The following is a 24708-nucleotide window of genomic DNA, read 5'->3' as shown; positions in this document are numbered from 1 at the left end:
CTTATAAATTTGGAAATTTTGTGTTGATATTTGTTGATACATTAGACTTTCCTTATTTTGCATTTTAGAGGCTGATGGAACAGAACAACCCAGGGCTCTTACCGGGCACAAGACCGAATAAATGAGGAAAGAAAGGGGAGGAAAATTCAGAAAAAGGCTGGACACTTATAAGAGTGTGGAAGTGTCTGTGCCAGATAATGGCCTTGTGTGGATGAATTAAAACTTGATGATGAAATATAACTATGTCTCAAGAGGATAGTGCGATGGGACGGAAATGAGAGCAAAGATTTCTACTCTTTTATGGGTATTGAATCTTTGGATGATGAACCTAACCCCATGCCCAAGACCCAAATGGTCACTTTGCTTTGGACTAACAACCCAGAGTTTGCTTAGCTTCAGTAATCAGAAGACTAGCTGCGCTTCTGTCACCTCACTAGCTCACATCGCGGGTGTATGCATGTGTATGTCTGCTGTTATATCTGTCAGCTACTGTCATTCTTAACATTGTCTTTAAGAACTCGCATGTACCAAACATAGAAACGTGTCAGAGTTAGAGCCCGCACGAAAATGCTAATTTCATACTCGAATCGACTTGATGCGTCCTTGGCTTTTACCTTCCCGCTCACATTCCACAACAAAGGTGCAGTGAACCATTGGATGCTATTTAGGGTTTGCTCCAGAAGCAAGAGTCCGTGTTGACACAAGGCCAGCTCAGTCTAACACCACACTTTATTCTATCGTTCATGCTGAGGAGATTATAAAAGTGTAGCCTAACAAAACTGCATGCAGAGCTGTATTGCCAATGTTGCAGTGCTGTATTTTATCTGCCTTCCTTCAATCGCCATGATTAGATCAGAAGAAAATCAATAAAGGTTGAAAGTGTTGGCCATGACATTATGAAGCGTTACACACTCACACACACACATACGTACATGGAATTATATATGATTAGCACATCTGCTCTGACCAAAATTCGAAGTTATGCCTTGTTTGGTAGATATGTGGGTAACATTAACATTACCCGATCAACTATCATGAGAGATAAGAATTCATTTCGATTCTGGGGTGCAGTTCTGTATAATGGAACGAAACCAAACTTTCTTCCCTGTGATAGCTGATTGCTATGTTTATAACATGTGGGGCCGGCTGATGAAGAGTTAGAGGAATCTATTTCTGGTGATAGAAATTCATTTCTTGCTATAATGTGGTTCGGATTTCACAGTAAGCTGTATGTCCCGTTGCTAAGTAACCAATTGGTTCTTAGCCACGTAAAATAAGTCTAATCCTTCGGGCCAGCCTTAGGAGAGCTGTTAATCAGCTCAGTGGTCCGGTAAAACTAAGGTATACTTTTTAACTAACTGACCAACCCGCTGCTGCCGGGAAAACTGAATGACAGTACCATGTGGTGTGGTTTTGATTGACATGTTTATTTAAAGCAATGCATTCTAGACTCAATTATTAATCACAGGAAAGAAAAGCATTTTCAGTGATAGTACACATACTTTACACGACAAAAGAATTCAAAGGAGATGCAGGAAAATTTTTCTAAGACACGCTATACTCGACCCGACATTGAGCGAATCACACACATTGGCCCACTGCTGTTGCAGACCCCATTCTCGCCAGTTTGCACAGTTGATACAAAAGTGTATGAACCTAAGTTCCCAACACTCTACGTTTCACACCAGTGCAAAATGTTATCCTATGGCTGGGTCTTTGCCGGGACCCGCAGTAAATAAGGTATATACCCCAGAGGGGGCCAGGGTACAGGTTTGATACCTATGCAAAAACCTTCCTTCGGTCAAATGAGGGCTGTGTGCAAAATTTTCTGTAGATCGGTCAAGTGGTTCAGATTTCTATAGAGCACAAGTTTACATACATAGAAGTTTACAAGTTTAGTTACATTCACATTTATATATATATATATATATATATATATATATATATATATATATATATATATATATATATATATATCTATATATCTATATATATATATATATATATATATATATATATATATATATATATATATAAATATATAAAACTGGTAACCCATTCCCCTAACAGGGAATGGCTCTCGAAAAAATAAGACAAAAGTTACTTCCACATTCACCCTTTAACTGTTGAATCTAGGATGGACACTTGCAGATAACTTCCACAGCATCAGCTGTTTCTAAGACAGGACAGGAAATTCAGGAGCACTGGGTCTGCCCCAACCTCTAACAAGTGCAGTGTCATCCACTTCAGCCTTGCTCCTCCTCAATGTCAAGAGCAGGTCCAGTTCCACTTCGCACATCCTGCAGCAGTTTTTCAGTCTCCATCTCCCTTCTCTCGGGACTTGAATTGTACATCCTTTTCAGTAACCTAAAGTCCTCCATTCTCTCCACATGACCAAACCACCTCAAAACATTCTGATCCACTCAGTTATACTGACCTATCTACCTTGTAGCCCTTCATTCTGCATTCTTTGAACATTTCTTCCTCCACTTTACTCTCCGGACAGTTCTTTTCAATGTCATCCACTTCTTTTTTATTAATTTTGAATTTAATGTATACACTTCACATCTGTAAGGAAAACTGACTCAGTTCCTAGAACTTGCGTCTCATTTTCCATAGACACCCTTAATATGGTCCAGACTGGTTTCAGAGATTGTCGATCCATCCCTGCGTTAGAAATTTTGCATTTCACTTCTTTTCACATCCATCATCATTATATTTGATCCCAAATAACTCTACATATCAGTAACTTCCATTCTTTCAGCATCCGTACCAACAGTCTTTCCTGCATCTTCCTGGCCTCTGTTTACCCTCAGTACTCTCTGTGTTAGCATTCACTTTCAGCATTCTCCTCCTCCAAATATCTTCTCACATTTTTCACAATATATCATCTGCAAACATGAACCACTCCACACCCTATTTACAGTCGCTTGTCTTATCTCTCACATCCACACTTTTGTTTGCCATTTTCATGATATCTCGTATCATTTCATTCATCAGAATACTAAAAAGTCATGGAGACATGACACACTCTCCTGTGAGACCTTCATATTGTAATTCAAGGTCTTGTCTTGTCATATAAAAATAATATTTTAAAAATCATTGTTGAAAGGGAGAAAAAAGAATAGGAAGGAGTATACTTAGAGTTTCATAGTCAAAAAAAGCAAGACAGAAACAGATTTAATAGTGAAAAAAGCTGTGTGGGCATTTAAGCAAAGATAGAATATATTTAATGAGATAGCTGTAAGAAAAGTTTGAAAGTTCATTGATAATGATAGAATTGATGGCGATGTTGTTTTCAGGCTGGTGACCATATGTGATGTGGAAGATAGTTTGTTAAGAATATTATAAAAACTGTGACTGATTCAAATCCTTAATAGAAAAATGAAAAGCATCTAGACGGGAGACTGACATGACTCGTGGAGAGAGTCTCAAACAAGGAACTTTTGCTATTAGTTTTCTGTAAAAGAAAATATTTGAGTTGGCTATTTGTCTGTCTGTCTGCACTTTTTCTGTCCGCCCTCAGATCTTAAAAACTAGTGAGAATAGAGGGCTGCAAATTGGTATGTTGATCATCCATCCCCCATTCATCAAACATACCAAATTGCAGCCCTCTATCATCAGTAGTTTTTGTTTTATTTAAGGTTAAAGTTAGCCATGATCGTATGTCTGACACCGCCATAGGTACCAAGAACACAGGCCACCACCGGGCCGTGGCTGAAAGTTTCATGGGCCGCTGCTGAGAGTTTCATGGGCCGTAGTTGCACACACATTATACGCTGTACAGAAAACTCGATTGCGCCGAAGAAACTTCGGCGCATTTGTTTGTATAGGTGTTTCTGCAAGTTTTTGGTACAGTAGAAGTGGACTGGGATTCGGGCACAGCGCGGCTAAAGTTTGCAGATGATGCGTTGCCAAGGTGATAGTGAATAGATTCTGCGGAAAATGGTGAAAGACTGAAAGTTCCTTTGGAGGGGAAATTTTAAACTGAAGATTTCGGCCACTTGCCGGTTTTGCTTTCGTCGTGTTGACCTCCTCATTACCTCTCACGTAGCGCTAATTCACTGTGAGCAGTTAGAATGAAATTATTCTTATGGTAAAATACTGGTTTAGGTTGGACCTTCCCCCAACAAGCTGTATATGTCATACCAAAGATGTCATATGCACACAATATTTTTAACGAATTTTTAAGCTTTTCTGTGGATGACGTCATCCGAATATGAATTGAGAATTGGATGACGGAATTTCGCATCACTGGCATCAGAAAGGATCACTGCTAAGGAAGCATGAGAGTGTGTGTACAAGATACAAGTGATTTGTACAGTGTGGGTGTGAAAGACGATGAGCTACTGGTGTGTTACATGAATTACAAACACCGAGGAAGATTTCAGCACGAGAGTTCTAGGGATGAATAAGACACTGGGCGTTGTCGTGCTTTTCTCTCATGCTTATGGGAAATTGCTCATTGGCGAAAATGTAATTTTGGATTTCAAAATGGATTAAAGCAACTCTCGGCTTTTCAATCTGAATTCTCTATTTATGTATTTATTTTTTAGGGTACTGAAGTTGGGATTATATTCTTAGGTATTCCTTTGATGTGTACTATCTCTCATTTGATGTTGTCCTTTCTCGCTTTGATTATACGAGCATCATATACTCCACAGGATAAGAGAGAGAGAATAATTTTTTCTAGGCCCATTCATGTGTCATTTAGTCGGCGCGACATAGCCAGGACAAACAAGGGGCCTTGTTACTGCAGTTCTCTGAACCTTTGTTGGCGTAGTGGCTGGCTGCGCGGGTCCTTCCTCACCGTGGACCCGGCTAACTTGGGCAAGGTCCAGCAAAGTAGGACTGGGAACTCCTACCACTGCCTCGCTGGGATGGCCTCTGCCCGCCATGCCATCTATCTTGTTGGTGCCCAGGGCTCCCACGTTACCCTTGTTCGGGGGGAGAGGCCATGGGGGGCGGGGAGGGGATGGGAGGGGCGGTCTACAATACGGGTGCTTCACTATCCAAGACGTGACCGGTGACTAGCGCTTTTGTGTCAGTTCCCATGAGATAGGTTCAGCTAACTCTTGTCTGTCTATCTATCTATCTATCTATCTATCTATCTATCTATATATATATATATATATATATATATATATATATATATATATATATATGTGTGTATATGTGTGTGTGTGTGTGTGTGTGTGTGTGTGTGTGTGTGTGTGTGTGTGTGTGTAGGGTTGCGGCGACCTTATCGGCCACCTTTGAAGGGTACAGTCATCCAAAATGGGGACTTTTTCGTTTTTAATGATGCAACACCAGCTGCCCTTTTGACGCCACCCCCGAAGGAAAAGGGATTCACCTACGTATAGACTTTTCCTGGTTTCGGGGTTGAATTTTTTTTTTTTTTTTTACTTTTTGTGATTAAAATCGTCATGTTTATTTTCCTTTTAAGATATGAAACTTGTGAACTTATGGTGGTTTCAGATGTTCGATTTGCTCCCACAAAAGAATTGTAACTAAGGATTTGCCTGGGCTACACTCTCTTTGTTTGTTTGTTTCATTTTTAGTTTTCTTTAAAAGAAAACTGTCGAGATGGCTTTGTCTGTCCATCCGCACTTTTTCTGTCCGCCCTCAGTTCTTAAAAAACTACTGAGGCTAGAGGGCTGCAAATTGGTGTGTTGGTCATCCTCCCTCCAATCATCAAACACACCAAATTGCAGCCCTCTAGCCTCGGTAGTTTTTATTTTATTTAGAGTTAAAGTTAGCCATAATCGTGCGTCTGGCAACTATATAGGACAGGCCACCACCGAGCCGTGGCTGAAAGCTTCATGGACCGCGGCTCATACAGCATTATACACTGTACAGAAAACTCGATTGCGCCGAAGAAACTTCGACGCATCTTTTGCTTTTTTTCTTTTTATAAACGTGGCCGCAATCTTGTCTTGCACTTGAGTTATAAGAATTTGTTTGTCCATATGGAAAATTATTTTTCTTCTAGATTATCGTTTTTTTGCGTTTTAGAATCACATTAAATAACTGTACTATGACTTTATTTACTTTTCTTGTGAAGCAGCTACAGTAGGTGGGGGCAGTGTTTTATTTTTATTCTACTTTACAATCTCGAAAATGCAAAGTTTTCAGTCATTGACTACACTTGCTTTCTAAACTGAGTACACATATAAACACTCACTTGCACACACACACACACACACACACACACACACACACACACATATATATATATATATATATATATATATATATATATATATATATATATATATATATATATATATACAGTATGTGTGTGCATGTGTAAAATACTATTGTATGCAAATTCGCCCCTTAGCTGGTCGGCGCAATACGGATGTTGTCCTTCAGCCTTCCGCATGTGTTACGGAACGGAGCTTAGAGCACTTCACCTCGGCTGCGACCCATCGCAGTCGGAAAACTCCCAGGAACATGATTCAGTGCTTGGGTCCACAGAAGCACCGTTGGACTTAACGAAACCTCTTAACTAGGTCGATAACGAAACCTAACCCCTCATTGGCCACATGTGTTTATAACACATACTTATTTTTCCCCAGGGAATGTTTCAATATAAGGTTGCTGACACCATCGTTGCTGCGCCCCACCGCGGGTGACCAGTCACCAGATACGTTGCACGGTTCAAGAGAGGTCCAAGGCTGGGGTTCTGCCCCTGTGATACGTAGTACATTTTTTTTTTTAACTTTTTCGTTAAAATAAAGCTAAACCAATAAGTATTTACGGCTTTGGTTTTGGTTTCTAAGCGCGCACGATGTTTTTTTTTTTCTCTTTTTACACACATGAAAGCATGCGCCATTTACCCAATTGCGCAAGCTTGGCTCCTTTTACTTCGGTCATAGCCTACTATATACTCGCACCATTGAAGAGTACATGTCTCTCTGTTCTCGTGGTATTTTACTTTACTCTGTTTTACAATTTTTTTTTTTTACGAATAGGTCCTTTTACTCATTTCCTTTGATTCATTTCTTTCACGTGCGTGCGCATAGGCGTTTTACGCCCATCTGATTTTCCTTGGCACTTTTTTCTTTATAATCTTGAACGCAGTTCGCTTCACGCATGTTTCATTTTTCTCTTTACCTCTCAGAGCATTTCCTGAACACTAATACTGGAATCTGTTTTGCCTCTTTTATCACTGAATGCGCTTCCTTTATGCTAGTCCTATTCAACATGGTTCCTTTACATTTCCGAGACGGGAATGTTGGTCGGCCTTTTATTACACACAACTGAAGTGGCAATTATTTTGCTGGATGTTTATTTCTTTTTTAGTCGTCTTTATTTTTCATCTACTTGTTCTTCTTTCTTACGTGTTCAAGGTTTTTACTCATTTGTTTTTGTGGTCTTGGTTTCTTTGCACTTGCGCTCATGATGTTAGTACACACACATGTATGTATATATTTATATAATATATATATATGTATATATATGAATGTATTTAAGTATACATATTTGTATGTATTTATTTGTGTGTGTAAGTATGCATGCGTGCTTGCTTGTGTGCGTGTAAGTGACTTGGGAGCACATGCCTCATCATAATGAAAGTAGTATTGTTACAACACCAAATTCCCATACCGAGGGAGGCGCACGTTTGAGGAGAAGTTGTTGTCATGTGTTCTGAGATTCCTACTTCTGTATATTTTTTTCCATTTGAACCGAAGAGGGACACACGCACACGCACACGCACACTCACACTCACACACCTTGCGCGAAAAGCCAAAGGAGCCCTGTTTTCATACCATGCAGTCCTAACCACTAGAGTAATTCAGCCCTGTAGAGCGAACTTGGGGACAAAACTAATGTCATGGATAGTTTTCAAGCTGCTCTGGTAGTGTTAGGATATCTCTTATGTTAGTGCAATCACTGATTAAGAACATCCTCGGCTTGGTCTCGGTTGATATGTAATGGGCAACAGTATATGCAATGCATGCATTAACAACAGAAATTTCTGCTGTACAGTGGACCCGACCGGTGTGGACCGGAAAAATCCAGTTGCCTGAAGTCCTGCTGTGATTCAAACTTAAGCTCAGTTGACGACTTCATAGTCGTTTGTATTTTTCTCTTGCCTATAGTTTTGTTGCCTTTCCTCTTCTCGCTGAGGAATTTATTTGTACGGTGTTTCTTGTACATTTTACTTAAGAACAGACGTTTCGAATGCGAAAGCCAGATAAGTGAACTTGACGAACAAGTTGGAAATGTGTTTATTACAGTTGATCGAATGCCAGTTATCTGTCCTTGTTAAATTTGAAATCGTCCTTTTCGCCTTCTTGAAAACGCTAATATGCAGATAGATAAAGGCTTTGCCCACCGTATTCCCTGTCAAGATTCAAAGGAGACCTTTCGAACCCGTAGCTGTCTCATTTTCCTCCAGGAATTTGTCTGTACAGCAAGGAATTCAGCAATGGATCCCGCAGGATATTGTTATAAGGTGATATTTTTTTCTGTGTACATTGTGTATAATTCTGTAGAATACGACAGTGTTCATTTTTCTTCACATGATTTCTCAAGGTCATGATTTTTTATCATAAGCAAAGTACTTTTAATACAAGCACTCCTTATATAAGGTGACAAAAATGTCAGAAAAGTTTTTGATATGCTTAAATATTTTTTATTTGGTGGTGTCTAATGTAAGAATGTTTTGTAAAATGAATGTAAGTACACGTTCTTAATAATGTACGTAATACTGCATGAAGGAATTTCCATTCCAGTTATGCGAAATGTATAGCAGCTATTCAAGTGAGTACTCCGCTTTGTGATGTGACAATATTTTCTTGTTTGCTGTTTGGTGCTTTTCATTATTTTGTGTTAATTTATATTGCATTATTCATCATAGGAAATGAAATAGTATATAAATTTAGTAAGGGCAATGACAACAACAACAATGTTGTTATTCTCGTTATTGATAGTGTAAGCATAATCTTTTAAAAAGATATGATCCTTCCTTCGTCATTGCAACGGTTGTTAAAACCTATCCGTTAATAGTTTGCTGCGAACTACACGATTAGTGAAAATTACCCAATATTTTTCTCTAACTGTTGGAGTGGTGAAAAACAATAGTTTTGGAATTGAAGTATCAAAACTCCTCAGTGGTATTTGGCGTGTGTCGTTCCTTCGAGGAATATAAATACGGAATTAGAGGGGAAAAGTGCTACTTTCCCTTGAAAGGAACGTAAGAGCCTTTTACGACAAGTGCGAAGGGCAAGTGTGCAATCCATATTTCCTCGAGCACCTGTTTTACACCACGTATTGTTTTTAAGTAATGACATTTTGCTTGGAGATCACAGGTAGCCCACTGGAGAACGATTGGTGAGTAAGCCTGATCTCAGCCTAGGCTTAAGACTCGGGTAACCCTTCCTGCCTTTCCTAGATCTCGCCACGGGTTTTCAGAATTTCTTAGCCTGCATTTTGTCCTGTTGCATCGTTTGTTATTGTCGTAGGTTAGCCTGCCAGAGGCAGCCCAGGTTTCGACGTAGGCTAGCCTAATCAAAGGATGCTAGTCCAAGGTTGGGGGTTAGACTTTGTCTGTGCTGAAATGTCTGCTGTAACACTGCTGTGATTCCGGGAATCGTTGTAGAAAAAGGTTTCGTTAATCCTACAGGTTGGGGGTCCAGAGTCACTGCTCCCTCTTGTGTGTTTCAAGTTTTCTTTCCTATTTTCAGTTTCAACAGATCTGCAAACAAAAGTAAACTATCAAAAAATTAGCAGTTTATCTGCTTACAGAAGCAGATTTTGTAAAATGCATAGGGAATAAAGCTCAGCACCTCAGGCGAATAGTGTAGCTTAATGCGTCCGCAACTGTGCTTGTGGAGTAACCGCTTAGGAACCTGGTAGGAGCCACTTTTTGATAAATCTACAAAAATTAACAGTGTCTGCTTATAGAAGCAGAAATTTACAATTTTCACAAAATTCTGTGGGTCTGTATCCCCCAAGACATGTTTTTGTTTATTTACGTTCCCCCTTTATTCTCTGTTTTTTTACAATCTCTGCCTCTGTAAGCAGGTAAACTGCTCATTTTTACATTGTTTTCCATGATTCAATAAATATTTGATAATTGTGTGTGCTGATCTTGACTCTACGTAATGCAGTGAGTTTGGCCCCCCTGAACTCTAGGATTACCAAGATTTCTTGTGTACTTATTTGGGTTTGGGGAGGTATTGGTGGGGTATGTTTGGGGAAAACTTCACTTTAGTTGTGCGGCCAGATTTCCGCCAGTCGTCGACTGGGACTGGTTCATCATGCATAAATAGACATAACCTTTCCTGTAATGCCAGGTCCTGACCTAACCAGATCGTACCTACCTAACCTAATTTAGGCGACGTGCCCTGATGGCCGAGGGAGTTTTGCCGCCCTGGACCCCTCCCCAAAAAGGCGGTAACCTGTCCCAGTCGGCGACTGGTGGGAATCAGGCCGCGCGACTAAAGTAAAGTTTTACCCTCTGAGTTTTTTCTTGTTAAACCTAGCCTATTTCAGAAAGCATTAGAATACAATGAGAGGCTCTGCACTAATTTTCACCAATTGATGCACACTAGGGGAATGCCAGCTTAGGGACCTTTGAGCTGCCTGTCGAAGAATGGTCGTAAGCCAGTTGAAGAATCTGAATGGCAATATTTACTTTTTGCATCAGAGTAGAACTTATAAACAGGTTAACAAGAAACTTATGGTAATTCTAAGGAAGAGCGTAGCAAAGTGATGTATTATGAAGTTTTGGATGAATGCAGAGTGAGGGGTCAGGGCTGCAATAGGCCTTGTAGGCCTTTCAGAGGGAATATGACCTAACCAGACATATCTAAGACTAACCTATTCTTGAATGGCATGCCCTAACCTAGCTTGGGGGAGGATTCACCCTCACTTGACCCCCCACCCCCCAAGTAAGCCAAGACCCCTCACTCTGCATCCTACCCAAGACAGAACATTGTAGAAGAGGGTGTACTGAAGATGATGCAATACAGATGAGATAACTTGAAAAATTCACCAGAATAATACTATAAATTTACTGGTGTTTTATGTTCCTACGCTCACCCCTGAGCGACTATTACTAAACATGGTGTCCAGTGGAGCTTTTCTGTATAAAAGTATAAACAAAGGTAAATTCTCACAATGTGGTAAGTTTCTCAAGTTATCTCACTTCTACTGTATACACCCTTTTCTAAATTGTTCACTCAGAAATTTTCAATAACGAACAATATCTCCGTGTGAAGCTCTTCCTTAGAAATACCTTTGTAGCCTAGAGCTGATATCAGTAGTTGGGCAAGTGCAAACCCCAAAATGCAGCTGTTCCCTGTACCTTAGCTAGGGTATTCAGTAAGCTAGGGACGTTATGAGCAGTGACTGGTAATATAAACAACATTGGCTTAACTAAAGCTATGCTTGGGTACTTCTACTATAGTCTAAGGTTTTGGAAAGCATGGAAAGGATATCTGGTTTTCCAAGTAAGACTTTCTATCTAGACTAGGCCTAGCTAATTAGGATACCCTTCTAACATTCTGTTCTATCAATGATTCATTTTTAAAAAAGTAGTGGTTGCTGTTGTTCACCACCTTGGTAAATTAGCTGTTAGCCAATTAGTGATAGATACATTACAAATAGGTGCATACAGTGGCATGGGCTGCCCCAGCGTAGGATATGTCATGAAAGTTGTTAAAAGATGGTAGGAAAACTCAGTCACATTGTTGACTAAGGATGTCATACAGTAAACAGTAACATCACTAACTGCTTTAAGGTCCACGCCGATCTTCAAATTTCAAAGAATGATGAAAATTGAGTTGTGACAAATTGATTTACTGACAGTCTTAGACTGTTGTATGTCCAAATGAACAAATCCTGAAATGTTATTGCTTAAAAAAATTTATTAGATGGTTTTACTGACAATTTTGTTCATTGCTTTTATTGTCCTGTGAGCGTTAAATTGTTGCAGGACTTGTAAAAAATGTTCTAATCCTGTTTAGTTCGAAATAATTTATATACTTGTGTTACCCACTAAAATATCTCTGTTTTGTCTAGTGATAGCATTGAGGAAAGTGTAATATCAGAGTAACTTGCCCAAATTTCCATGCTCGTTTTGGCACTCATCAAAGTGGCACCAGACATGCATTGTGCCAAACAATTTACGTATAGGCTAATGTTTTGTATTTCTTTTTTTTACATTTTGTATTGCTTGACTTATTTGTACAGTAAATAACCACAATATATAAATCAACATGCTATATACAGATATACAGATGTATGCAAATGAATAACAGTCCTCCTCAACACCAGCCATGTATGCAAAATTTATTACCATAAGTAAAGTAATTTACAAGTCAATTTATTTTTTTTAACAAATTGTAAAAAATAGAATGCATATTAAGTTTTATTTCCACAGGATATCTTGACGGGGTGTCTGTTCATGAATAAAAAAAGTATGTAGATATAAGGATATAGGCACGTCATGTAGTGCCACAGTTTACTTTGTGAGTCATGTGGCTCCTGGCTTTTTAGTGCATTTCTGAGTACAGTTTTTTCTTTCATAATAAGTGCAAAGAAGAGATGTATGTATTATAAGAGAAATATATAAAACTACGGTATATGCACTAAGAGAATTGAAAAGACGAAAGAAATCTGTTTTTGATTGCAAATATTGTATATATATTATTTATGAAAAATGACACCAATTTTTTTCTCAACGGCAAAAGTTATAAACTTAGAGGTCAGATTTTTTAATTCCTTATGCAGATGTTTTCAGCATCAGTTGTTTAATAAGTAGCAAAATTTGAAGCAAATCTCTTCATTCATAAGGTTGCAGTGCTCACCTACTTTATAATGGGGCCTTATGGCAGCTGCACGCCCCTTAAATCAATGGCAGCTGCACGCCCCTTAAATCAATGTATAATTGTCATCCTTTGGAGAATCATGCTTTTTATAGGTGATGCTGCTACTTTTAAGTCATTGTCTATGAAAAACCAACAGTTGGCCTTTGACAGTTTTCTTAGTATCTTAGAATTTTTTTTTTTTTTTTTTTTTTTTTTTGCAAACTTATTAAGGATTGTTTGAATATGCACATTTGCTTTTGCTTCCACCAAGTTCTACACAAGGTTATCCTAATCACAGATTCTTAACATAACATTTACCTAAATGGCATGATTAGCTAGTTGGGACTTCACCCCTAGATTCCCTTAGATGGTTTCCTTACTCAGATAGGGGCTTTGCCTTTTGATCCCCCAAATCTCTTACCTATTGTCTTGCAAAATTCCTCGAAACAGTTTGTCTCACTCTATGTAAAAATGCTTGCTTTGGAACAGATTTTGTTTTCTGATCCCTGCAGAACTGCTTATGTGATAATACATAATGAATTTTCTGTGCTTTCTGTGGACTTTTTAGCTAATTACATTATAATGATAATAGGCCTGCAATGAACATAGCCATTTATCTGAACATTCCTGTTAGTAGGGAAAAGAAAAAGACCTTTGGCTAAGTCCCTGAGTGTGATTGGTTAATTTAAAACCCTCGGGCACATATGTAGGGTAATTGTGACCCCACTTTGCCTACCTTGTTGGAACTGTGGGACAGAACACACTGACCGACTTCAGTGCTGTGTAACACATGTAAAGAGGTTGAAATAGTTGCCAAACTAGTCTTGCCCCTCCCAAAGGATGTAAAGAGGATGAAATAGTTGTCAAATTAGTTTTGCCCCTCCCAAATGGAATATAGAATGTCAAATACATAAATATTGAGCTAGGGGCCATCCCCTTCCCTGTGCATGTGTGTGCAAAGGCTAGTAATTCCAAGTATTAAGTTATCATCAGAGTTGTATAAAGTGTGCACAAATATACCAGAAAAATCATATTTCAACGTGGTTGCTTACCTTACCCAACCCCAGCCTTGGACCCTGTGTCCTACCTGGCAGGGAGAGGTGTACCCTTCTGGGTCCTTTATCAGTACAGTATTTCATTATTAAACTGAAAATATATGTAAAAATGAAATATTGATATAACTTATTATTTTGATAGTTGAATTTCAAAATATTCTTTGTACAATTTGTCAAAAATCAATTATTTATACCCAAGAAATTACTTGATTCAGTGTACAGTATTTATTTATATTCAGTCAAGCTGTCATTTGTTTGCTATCCATTCATACAAATTTAAAAGCTTTGCCTTTCAAATGAAACATTATCATGTGAATTATCACGCTAATTAGCTTGAAGCTGTGAGGTCGCTTGAAACGATGTGACTCTCTGGTCAAAGATGGAACAAGGTTTTGAGTACATCCCACGATTTCAATTCTGAATTCAGTCCAATATTTTGCATTGTTCTGGTTAACATAAAACTGTTCTGCTTGTGATTCAGCTTACCTTAGAGGGATTCAATCTCAGTCTTTCAACAAGAATGGTCAAGCTGTACTAGGTTATCATTTAAGTCGTGTTAAATGTTACTGTGTGTGGCTAAGCATGGTTGTATTGTGGATGTATAAAATCTGAGTATATTCATATACAGAATGTAGAGTATTTCTGAAACTACTTGAAATCCCTGGTCAAGAGGCCAGGCATCTGTGGCAAAAATTTGTACCAGTATCTCTAAAAATATTGAATAACATCTGAAGAGAGCCACAGTAGGCTGCTCCACCAGTGTTTTCACAAGCAGGCAAATTATTCTCATGAGTTGTAAAGATAATAGACATCTTTTGTGCTGCCATAAGTCAGTGAATGTCAGGTATGAGTAGCCTGTATCCTTGTAAAGGCCTATAAGTTTTTATTGTGGTTTGAATAGTTGTTGATGTTGGTTAAGATATAGGCCTGCCCCTAATGAAATATGACTTTGGGGATATTTTCATAGGTGTGAAAGGATTCTATTGACTTTTCATGTGTATAAATCCATAATTTTTTCAGTTGGGTATTTTCGTCCAACCCTTCAAATTATTAGAACAAAGCTCAATATCCATTTCCTTAAAATTGATGAAGGTACATCAGTTCTGTCTATTGGTTTTTTTGTAATTACAGTATATACTCCTTTATCTAAGATAAATGAAAATTTAGATTATAAAAGGCCTTGGAGTACTTTGGAGTTGTAACTTTCCCTACATAGCCTAACCAAGGGCAACCACAGAGGCACGTGATTTTAATAGAAAGTCTGAGGTTTAGGATATGGAAGCATACAGGTGTTTCTTCTTTGTCTTAAGAATAAGGAAATCCTATTGGCAAAACCAGAGATGCTGTTCTTAGATTATACTTAAAATTGCAGCATTTAACTAGAGAAAGAAATTCTTGACAGTTTTCATAAAATTGCTGCTCAAGTGTGGCTTTGTTTTTGTAGAAAGAATGAGTCACATGATAATAGGTGTAATAACAAGCAGAACAGTCTTCTGGGATCACCATAACAATGCTGAAATTTGAACCGAATTTAAATGAAGAATGAAAGAAGTTTATGGTTTACAATGATATCACAGGTCCAAGCTAGATAAGTAGTGATGACATATTATGTTTTTGAAATTGGGGATTTAGAAATTATGACCAAATTGGACCAGATGCATCGGTGTTAATTGCAAAAAAATACATTGAATTAATTTGGAAGAGGAAGTATGGAGAAAGAATTTTGTAATGTTGAAATATGTTAAACCTGGTGTAATAGTAAACATATAAAGCAGGTAGTTGTCCCGTAGATTAGGCTTTGAGATAGCCTTGGCTATGCTTCTCTAGGGCTTTTGTAATGTAGGATAAACTTTTGGCTGTTTTAGGAGTACACTCAGATTTCTGTTGTTCTCTTCCATTTACCTTTAAGAAATTAAAATTAACGTTGCTCACACAACTAGTTTAGCATGCCTCAAGCAAGGTTACAATGCCCTGTGGGTTTTGGAAAAGTAAAACTTTCCAGAGTTATATCTTGACATATCCCAATGTGATGTCAGCAATGAATGTAGCTCAGTCTTTGGCATATCTGCAGTGGAAAATTTTAAGGCTTAAATCTAGCCTATACTGTAAGAGCAAAATTAGGCTCTGCCAATAGGAATATGCTAAATATCCTAGCTTAGCCTGAATAACATTTAAGAACCTAATGTAATATGCCAGAGTGATGAAAATTCTGGACCTTAGCATATGCCAGTTTGTGAGAAGCCTAGTTCTTTCCACTTAGAAGCCCCATTTAACTTGAATTGCAGTAGTTTATTGATGCTTGCTGAATCCATCCTAACTTGCCATACTGTATTTAACCCATCCCAGTGATCCTGGGCCTCCAATATTCATCATTATTGTGATGTGGAATGACTCGGAAGCACTTTCAGTAAAAGTTTCAGGTCACATCAATTAATACAGTAGTTGTGCCTAAGTTATGGCAAAGAATCACATTGCTGAAAAAGTACCATTGCAGTCTTGTTCAGACTTGAAAACATTACCCTTCTTAACATGAAAGTGTTTTAAAAGACTGTTCAGTAATTTAATAAGACAGGTGGTCAAGTGTTATGAATTCGGCTTTGCAGAGTGCTGTTGAAGTTTAATTGCCCACGAATCTATCATTTGTGCCCTAAACTTGGCCTAAGCCAAAGTGATTGTAGTCTCTTAAACCCTCCCAGTGAAGTTTAAAATGGTTGTGGAATTATGTCATGTTATTGACGGAAAGTGAACAAAAGGCCTATAGTTGGTTACGCTCAGAAAAATGAATATATATCAAATGTACAGAGGGTAGCTTAAGCCCATGTCTTTTTCATTTTATTATGAACGAGCTTATTTAGTATGAGCACACAGTAGAATAGAATTAGGCTAAAAGGACATCAACTTGATAAGCAAGCTTCCATGAAATATAATTCCTTTTATGAATAGAGAAAAGTATATATGTATAGTAGTACTGTAGTCTGAAGTTGAGATTAGTGTAATGTAGCCAAAATGACCTCTGGTGCTGTGCCTGTTGCTACATTTTCTAAATTTTCCAAATCACAGTTTCTATACTTTTATTGCATAATGATATTGTACTGAATGTTTTATAGCTGCTAGTGAATATGTACTGATATCTTTCCTTGATGATAGGCCAGGCAATTTTCATTGTCAGAGTGGTCAGGATTTTCACTTTACTTATGTCACTCTCAGTTTCACCATGAAAAACATAATCTTCTCCAAAGAGGTTATGTTTTTTTGTTAGGGTTTCCATACCTTTTAGCAGGATCACCTTTGTATTAATGAACATTTTCAGGAGAATGTATATGGTGGCTCCAGGAAAAAGTTGACTGTATAGCAGTTTGTTAAGGATCTGAGTCTGGCTTTGGATCTGTGGTTTTCTTACAGTATTACTATTATTGTTATTGATGTTTAAAGAAATCAGCAGCTTGCTGCCATTTGTGAAGAAACCTGTAAATGATACTGAAAATTTGGGCAGTGATGCCTGTCTCATCCATAACTTGAGTTCTTGAAAGAAATGTAAATGACATATTTAGGCCACTATGCTAAGTTCCTTGACAGATACCGGTAATCTCAGATCTATTCATGATTTTCTTAAAGTAATCTAGAAAACCATGATTAGATGTATATTTTAGCAACAAAAGATAATGTTAATACACTGTTGTGAATTGCAAAGTTAAATACTGTAAAACCTTTTATCATATATTTATTTTGTATGAAGTCTATAGCCTATTGCTCCTGGAATTTTTAGAAATGCCGTTGAGTGGAGTTTTTTATCAGAAAATTGTCACATGACTGAGTTCTGTGTACTGTAATTGTTCACACATGTATGATAATGATCAAAGGGAACATTGAACAGTTCATCAGATTTTAGAGGGGTGTGGGAAGAAATATCATTTATCTTTATTACATGTTTTAATGACAGAACTTGACATAAGGCAAAATTTTCCACATGTTGGCAATATTTCAGAACTTTTTTTTTTTTGCTTTATAATTCATTTGACCCTTTTGTTGATTATATAAATTTGGTAGCAGCCTCAAGTCCGAAAACCGACGGTGTAGAATTTTACTCACTAAACAAGGATTTAGTCTCAAGTGTCATGTAACCATCTGCAAATCTACAGGCAGTTTTTTTTTTTCCTCAGTAAAACCTCTAGATTTCCTGAATTCCTTGTTATGAAGTAGCATAAACTATTTTAAATGTAGTTGTATGGTTACTAATCCTTATCCATAGCTTCACTGATGCATGGAGGTAATATTTTCACTTCAGTCCTCCAACTTTTGGAAAGTTTAACCTTACATCAAGGGCAAATCCATTATTGTAGGTTGATTCTGATCTATGAGGAGTAAACTCATTCACTCAAAGTATGCACTGTATTAATGCAAAACAGTTTAGAAAGACAAAGAGACTAAGTAGGCATTTAAATTACAGTAACTGGAAAATTGGTTGCAGATCTTGTGATTGGTTTTTTACATATTTTGGTGGGGTATTGTAAGTCCAGGGTCAATATTTTTTTTAATTTGGAATTGTAAAGCTGGTTACATTTAAAGAAATCTTCAGTATTTGTAGAGGAACATAAATAAGCTTAATAAATCTTATACAAGCATTTAAACACTGTATTCTTAAACTAATTTTATCATTTTCTGCCAGCCTTAGTGCATTTGTATTTTCACATGCAGTTGTAAACTCTAGGTTTGCTTAATTATTCACTGTTGCTGAAGATGTTAGATGGAAATGAGAGTTATAGTCAGATGTTGATATTCAGAGAGAACTTGATAGTTGAAAATGCAGCAAAATTTGTGTTTTGCGTTATGGTTAAGAAGGATTTTACTGTGAATTGGTTTTAATTTCACCTTTAGTTGGTTCGTAGATCTTTACTGATGGAAACATAAAATCGTCATCACTTTTTTTATATCATCTTTGTCCTTACTTTGGTTAAAAGTGAGTTGTGTCGTCTCCTTTCTTTCCTGTCATGTATACTATTGGACTCCTGTTAGTTCTGTCTTCATCTTTTCTTTATTCCATGATTCTGGGGCCTTCATGAAAGGCATCATCCTCAGATATTGAAATTAATATATCTTCATAGGTGTTAAGCCCTTTGTTATAGTTTTTATTTTGTATTATCCTTGTTTGTCTTTGATGACATTGGTTTTGTTTCAGGCTGAAAAAGTACCAGTACAGTTAAAAATTTAGTCTACATGATGAATTTTGTACCTAGTGCTGCAAATTGCAGTCACTGCAGTAAAACTATATTTAACTAACAAAACCATATGTAATGTTTTAGCATGTACTGTAATTGCCAAGTAAAGCTTTCATAAAGTCTTAATTTTACATTTCTTGTATTGTTAGAATATGGTACTATACCACACTTACCTTACACATGTGGACCAATCTTCAATTGGATGGACTCATCCTTAACTTTGTATGTCTTGCAGTAGTCACCTTGAACTTTTAAAGTAGTTTCTTATAGTACTGTACTGTAGTTGATTTTTTTTATTAAAACTGCTAATGGTAGTAGAATCATTTTCTTAATGATATTTTGGGTTGGTGAATGATTTGGTCTGTGTGCGCAATATTGGCTACATCACAATTTTTACCAAACTATTCTTGTGAATTTAGATTTTTCAAATTAGTTCAAAATTTGTACTTGTAAACACAAACCAAAAGACCATTGACCATGCTATTTACTGTCTTTTCTTGTATGTTGGTTAATGTTATATTTATACTCACTGTTCTGTTGGTCTTATTTCCAGACCATTGAACACACCTTGTTTGACAATAAGATGGGAGAACCAAATACGGGGAGTTCAGGTTCAGGAGAGGTGACAACAGCTAACCGTACTCGCAAAAGAATTCTTGATCCTTTAGAAGTTCATGAAGATGATGGGAATGCTCGCCGGCCAGGCATATTCTCAGATTGGCAAGAAACTTTAAAAAGCTTGGGAGTGCCCATTAAAAAAGGTTAGTAATAATTCAGATGTTCTTATTGCTGCAATTTTGTGGTACTTTTTTTATTGCTCAGATGTACAGGAGTTTTTAAATACTTTCCTTGCTTTTATTTCCCACGTTGAGTAGGTACCCGTAACCTCTTCTTTACCAACAATTTGTTTGGGGATATGGGGAGTATATTCCACCATTCAAGACTATTGCATAGTACCGGGTACATGAAGGTGGTACGCACATACTACCAACCTTCCTCTTTTCAACTGTAGATCTCTTATGATTTCATAAATTTGGTTTGAAGGGTTTGGAGCAGAACAAACAGTATTGGCACTGCCAGGCATATGATGAAGCAAAACAAACATTATTGCTGGCTGTAGATTCAGGTATTTGGATATATACAGGCAGTCCCTGGCTATTGGCAGTCTCGGTTATTGGTGGTCCGGTTTTTTGGCACTTGTCTAGTGGTGAAAATCATGATTTTCGGCGCCGATATGCCCCGATAATCGGGTATTGGCGCCAATGCATACCTAACAGGTGCTGATAACCAAAAATTGGCGATTTTTGCTTATAACACCATCGGAACAGAACCCCCGCCAATAACCGGGGACTACCTGTACTGTGTATACATACATGCACGCATACACATATGCATATAGTCTCTCCCTCTCAAGTAGATGGTAACAAAATTTAGTATAGTATTTGGAAATAATGCAACCTCTCCCTGAAATAGATGAGAAGTATTACATGGCAACACTCACTGCATTCATGCTTGGCGAGTGAAAGGGAACGTTAGTTCGCTTTGCGCTTCTTGGCAGTATAGATGGAGTATCTAGTAAGCTCTGGATACAATTGGGTCCAGCCTTTTGGGGATGTACATAAAAAACATAAATAAATGTGTGTATATGTATACTGTATATATGTATGTACAGTGCATATATAATATATATACACACCAATAAATTTGGTTCGGTAGTGAACGCAATGTTTACGTTTTGTTAAGCATCTTGGTAAAGAAGAGTTTAAAGTGTGTGTGGCTTTACTCTAAAAATTGTTTTAGAACAACCTCATCAATCATCCATATGTCTTTATTCATGTAAAAAATATTTACAGTTTAACAGATCTTAATCTGTCTAGATATGAAGTTATTGTGCATACACCATGTGCATTTACAGGCTTGTCTTGATCACTTTTACTTTTCGTGAGCCTGCCAGTGCTGATTATTGCTCTTGTCTACCATTGTCTGGTTGTATATGCCCAGTCTAGAAGAACCTTCTCTGGAAGTTTCACTTATACACCACAACTTGGACTTACAGTAAACCCCCCTCATTCGCATTCTCACGATTCACGGACTCTTGTATTTGCAGATTTCTCTGTGGAACGTATCTACCCATTATTCGCAGAAAATTCGCCCATTCGCGATATTTTTCGCTGAGAAATATTCAGTAATTACTGTATTTTCATATTTTCATGACTAAATGCACTTTTTGTCATAAAACTGGTAAAATACTTGGGTATAAGCATTTTTAGAGGGTTTTTCTTGTGTTTAAACTATCAAAATAGGCAGTTCTAAGTGTTTTTAGGGGGGTTTTAAATATTTGAGGATTTTAGCTATTCACAGGGGTTTGCTGTACGCATCCCCCGCGAATACGGGGCGTTTACTGTAGTTCATCCACAGGCATGGAGGTTTTCAAGAACTTCAGCTAGCCTCAGTCTTCTTGATTAAGGAGCCTTTATGCCAGCACAGGCACCTTTTTCATGTGGAGCCCATAAAACTTTGATCAAGACAACTGGAGCCATTTGTGTAGTTTGTATAGTGAGAGGTGCATTGATTGTGTCATCTCCAACATACCCTTTACTGACTTTTTTCCTAAAATATTGGTAAAACATGTTCTCTGTCTGTACCATCAAAGATTTTATACCAAACTTCTCACAGGTATTTAAATTTCTTAGCCTCAGCAAAGGTTCGTCAGTTTAGGGGAAGAGGCTCCAGCACCTGGAGAAGGATATTGAGATGCCTAAACCTCTTAATTAGGATCTCTCCTAGGTCCTCTTAGAATTACCGAAGTCTCCATGTAAGCCACCTCAGGAATATCTTTGCTGGATATTACACTGAAGTCTGCCTTTCTACCAGCATCTGTATCATCTAGAGAGGTCAGCAAGATTCATGCTGTCTGGAAAGGTCATGCACATTAGAGGTTGGATGTTATTCCTTCCTGGTTCTTGCTCAACTTTGTTGAACTTATGATGGGCAGCTACCAGGACTGTTCCACATCACTCTTTGACATACTTTTCTGGTCCTGTGTCTTAAATAGTGAAGTGGACCTCTTGCTTTGTCCAGTGATGGCTGTCAGGCTTTATCAATGGATGACCAAAGACTTAGGGACCACAGCAATTCCAGACGATTCATTTCCATGGGACCAAGAAATAAGCTAGTTATCAGGAATACAGACTCATATTAGCCAAAGCAAGGTGGTTAGAGAACATCCAGACATGTGACAGATGGTGAAGCGGAACAGGTTGAAGTACAAGCCAATGAAGTTGGAACTGTCTGTACTTTAATTGCTTTTAATCATAATTTGTGTTGTTTTCTACTTTAAGTGAAGGCAAACAATACCTTTGCTGTCAAATTAAAAAATTTTACAATTTTTTTTAAAAGTAGAATTTTATGTTAATATAAAGTCACATAAAATTGAGGGCCACACAAATATGCTGTGGGTTGTGGTAGGTTGGCCATGCATGTGGTACATGAAGAGTTGGTATAAAATCTAAACTTAAGGTAGGATCAGAAGCTAGGCCATATATGAATTAAGTTGATGGGTAGGGAATATAAAAACTTTTTTTTCTTTATTCAGTTTTTGTAAATTTTGAAATGATTACTAGAAATATGCAGTAACCCATTGTTAATTCAGTTATTTTTAGTCTGCGTTTTTGTCTAATCTGGTTTTAATTTATATCAGCTGATGGTTTTTGCTAAACTAATATGAAGTTCATAAGTGAAAGAGAAGTTCCAGTAATTTATTAAATGAATAAGTGAATCAACCTTTGAAATACTTTAAGACTGTACAATAAATTTAAGCAGTTTTATTGCTTCAGAAAATTGAAATGAAAATTGAAATCTCTTAATACAAACAATGGTCTCATTATCATTAATTTTCATTGCCATGTTTGTTTACTTAAGCCTGTAAAGTATGAGATTGTTAATTGCTCTTTCTGTGTGTATATAACTTTGCATTGACAAATACCTTGGTGTTTGGTATTACAGTAGAGAACTAAACATTCCTTGGATGTCCTTTACTTGTACATGAGCATATGATTATAAATCTTGGTTGCCTGGCCTAGCTTTCCCTAAAACCCTTCTTGAAATACAGTGATTTGTATGATCAGTCAGAGATATCTCCCTTCACAGTGTAGCAAGATGTTACTGCAAAATCAGTGAGAGTTTGCTATTATTGTTTTAGCAGTTACCTTCAAGGCATAAATAGTTTGTTTTTAATGTGATGACTTTTTGTTAACAGGTTTTATTTCAATGGAAGGAAATCATCCCAAACAAGGGGAAAATGAAGATATAGACCAAGGGCTGGCAGCTGACTTTGATGATTCACTGTCAGGGTTAGGTGTTGACATTAGCACAGTAAGTACGGATTATTTCATAAATAGTAAATTATGCTCATGAAATTTAGTGTAGAAGTTCTTACAATGCATTTAGTGGTTCAAGTGGTTTATTTTTATGGCTATTTTGAAAGATATCACCACAGAAATTGCTGTGTATATGACAGATTTATAGCTGTTCATATGCACGTAGATGTTAAAAATATATTATACTGAGGATACATATTGGAATAAATATGGTATCCATCTGTATTAGCGAAGTTTCATGTACAGATAGTCCCCTAGTTACAATGGGGATGCGTTACAATGGACCCATCGTTAGTTGAAAATATCGTAAGTCGGAGGCATCCTAGCCTACACTGTACAGTATAATCTATACATATATGGTAGCCTAGCCTACACTATACAGCATACTCTATACATATATGGCACATACTGTGCTATACAGCACTGTTAATTCTTTTTATTTTTAATTATTAATATCAGGTAATTCTTGAGGTTCAATGCAGATTGATTTATGATAATACAGTGCAAATATAGAAATTGAATGAAACAAACAAGACTCACATGTGTACTGTACTTGCCAAGGTTCGGTCCATCGTTGGCGTACTTGAACAGTGTCAGCCTGTTGATGACTACGTTGAACTAGTAAATATGAGAAGAGGAGGATGGCGATGATAAGCAGCAGGTTCAACATTTTGCTCCTCTTCAGCTGTTATTTCTTTGGCTGTTAGTTCACAAGATATAGAAGGTTGAGGCTCAAATGTTGGGGAAGGTGTGGTGGAAGGGGCACTGGAGTTGTTTTCTTAAGTAAGGCACCCATTGCAACTTCAGCAAATCATTCCAAATTCACATCTATTTTACTGAACAGTTTCATACTATGTTCAGTGGAGGCAAATGCCTATGCCATTGTCATTGTCGTAAACTGTTGCTCTGACTCCTCTTCAATTTCTTCGCCCTTTTTTGCTTTTACATTTTGTACTTCCATGAGCTCTTGGATATCTTCCTATTCAAGTTCTAAATCTAAAATTTTCTGAAATGACACGATCTTTTTATTAATTTCCACAATTGCTCCATCCTTATCAAAACCTTTAAATGACTTCACAAACATTTTTAACAGATTCTTCCAAATCCCACTGATACATTCTTTCTTTACCTCCTCCTACTCCCTTCTGATATCCTGAATGGCATTCAGAACATTAAATTCCTTCCAGAAAGTTCTGAGCTCTCTGTCCACATTATCCATAGCCTCAACAGCCTG

The 24708-nt window shown here is 37.4% G+C and overlaps 1 protein-coding gene across 10 annotated transcripts in view; it reads left to right on the top strand.

The window, feature by feature from the left end:
• The window catches only part of gem (gemini), a 166853-nt gene that overhangs the window by 59144 nt on the left and 83001 nt on the right, over positions 1-24708 (top strand). For 4 of the 10 annotated variants that reach the window (XM_067091767.1, XM_067091764.1, XM_067091770.1 and 1 more), the window contains exons 3-4: positions 19649-19856; positions 23354-23469. In XM_067091767.1, coding sequence (XP_066947868.1) covers positions 19649-19856; positions 23354-23469 — 324 coding nt within the window. Of the gene's footprint in view, positions 1-7621; positions 8465-8774; positions 9343-19648; positions 19857-23353; positions 23470-24708 lie in introns of those variants that run through there. The other 6 variants (XM_067091769.1, XM_067091766.1, XM_067091772.1 and 3 more) reach the window with 6 other exon arrangements.

The sequence above is a fragment of the Macrobrachium rosenbergii genome, chromosome 48 (assembly GCF_040412425.1).
Source record: "Macrobrachium rosenbergii isolate ZJJX-2024 chromosome 48, ASM4041242v1, whole genome shotgun sequence".
In the NCBI taxonomy this organism is placed as follows: domain Eukaryota; kingdom Metazoa; phylum Arthropoda; class Malacostraca; order Decapoda; family Palaemonidae; genus Macrobrachium; species Macrobrachium rosenbergii.
This window is presented reverse-complemented; position numbering and strand designations above follow the sequence as displayed.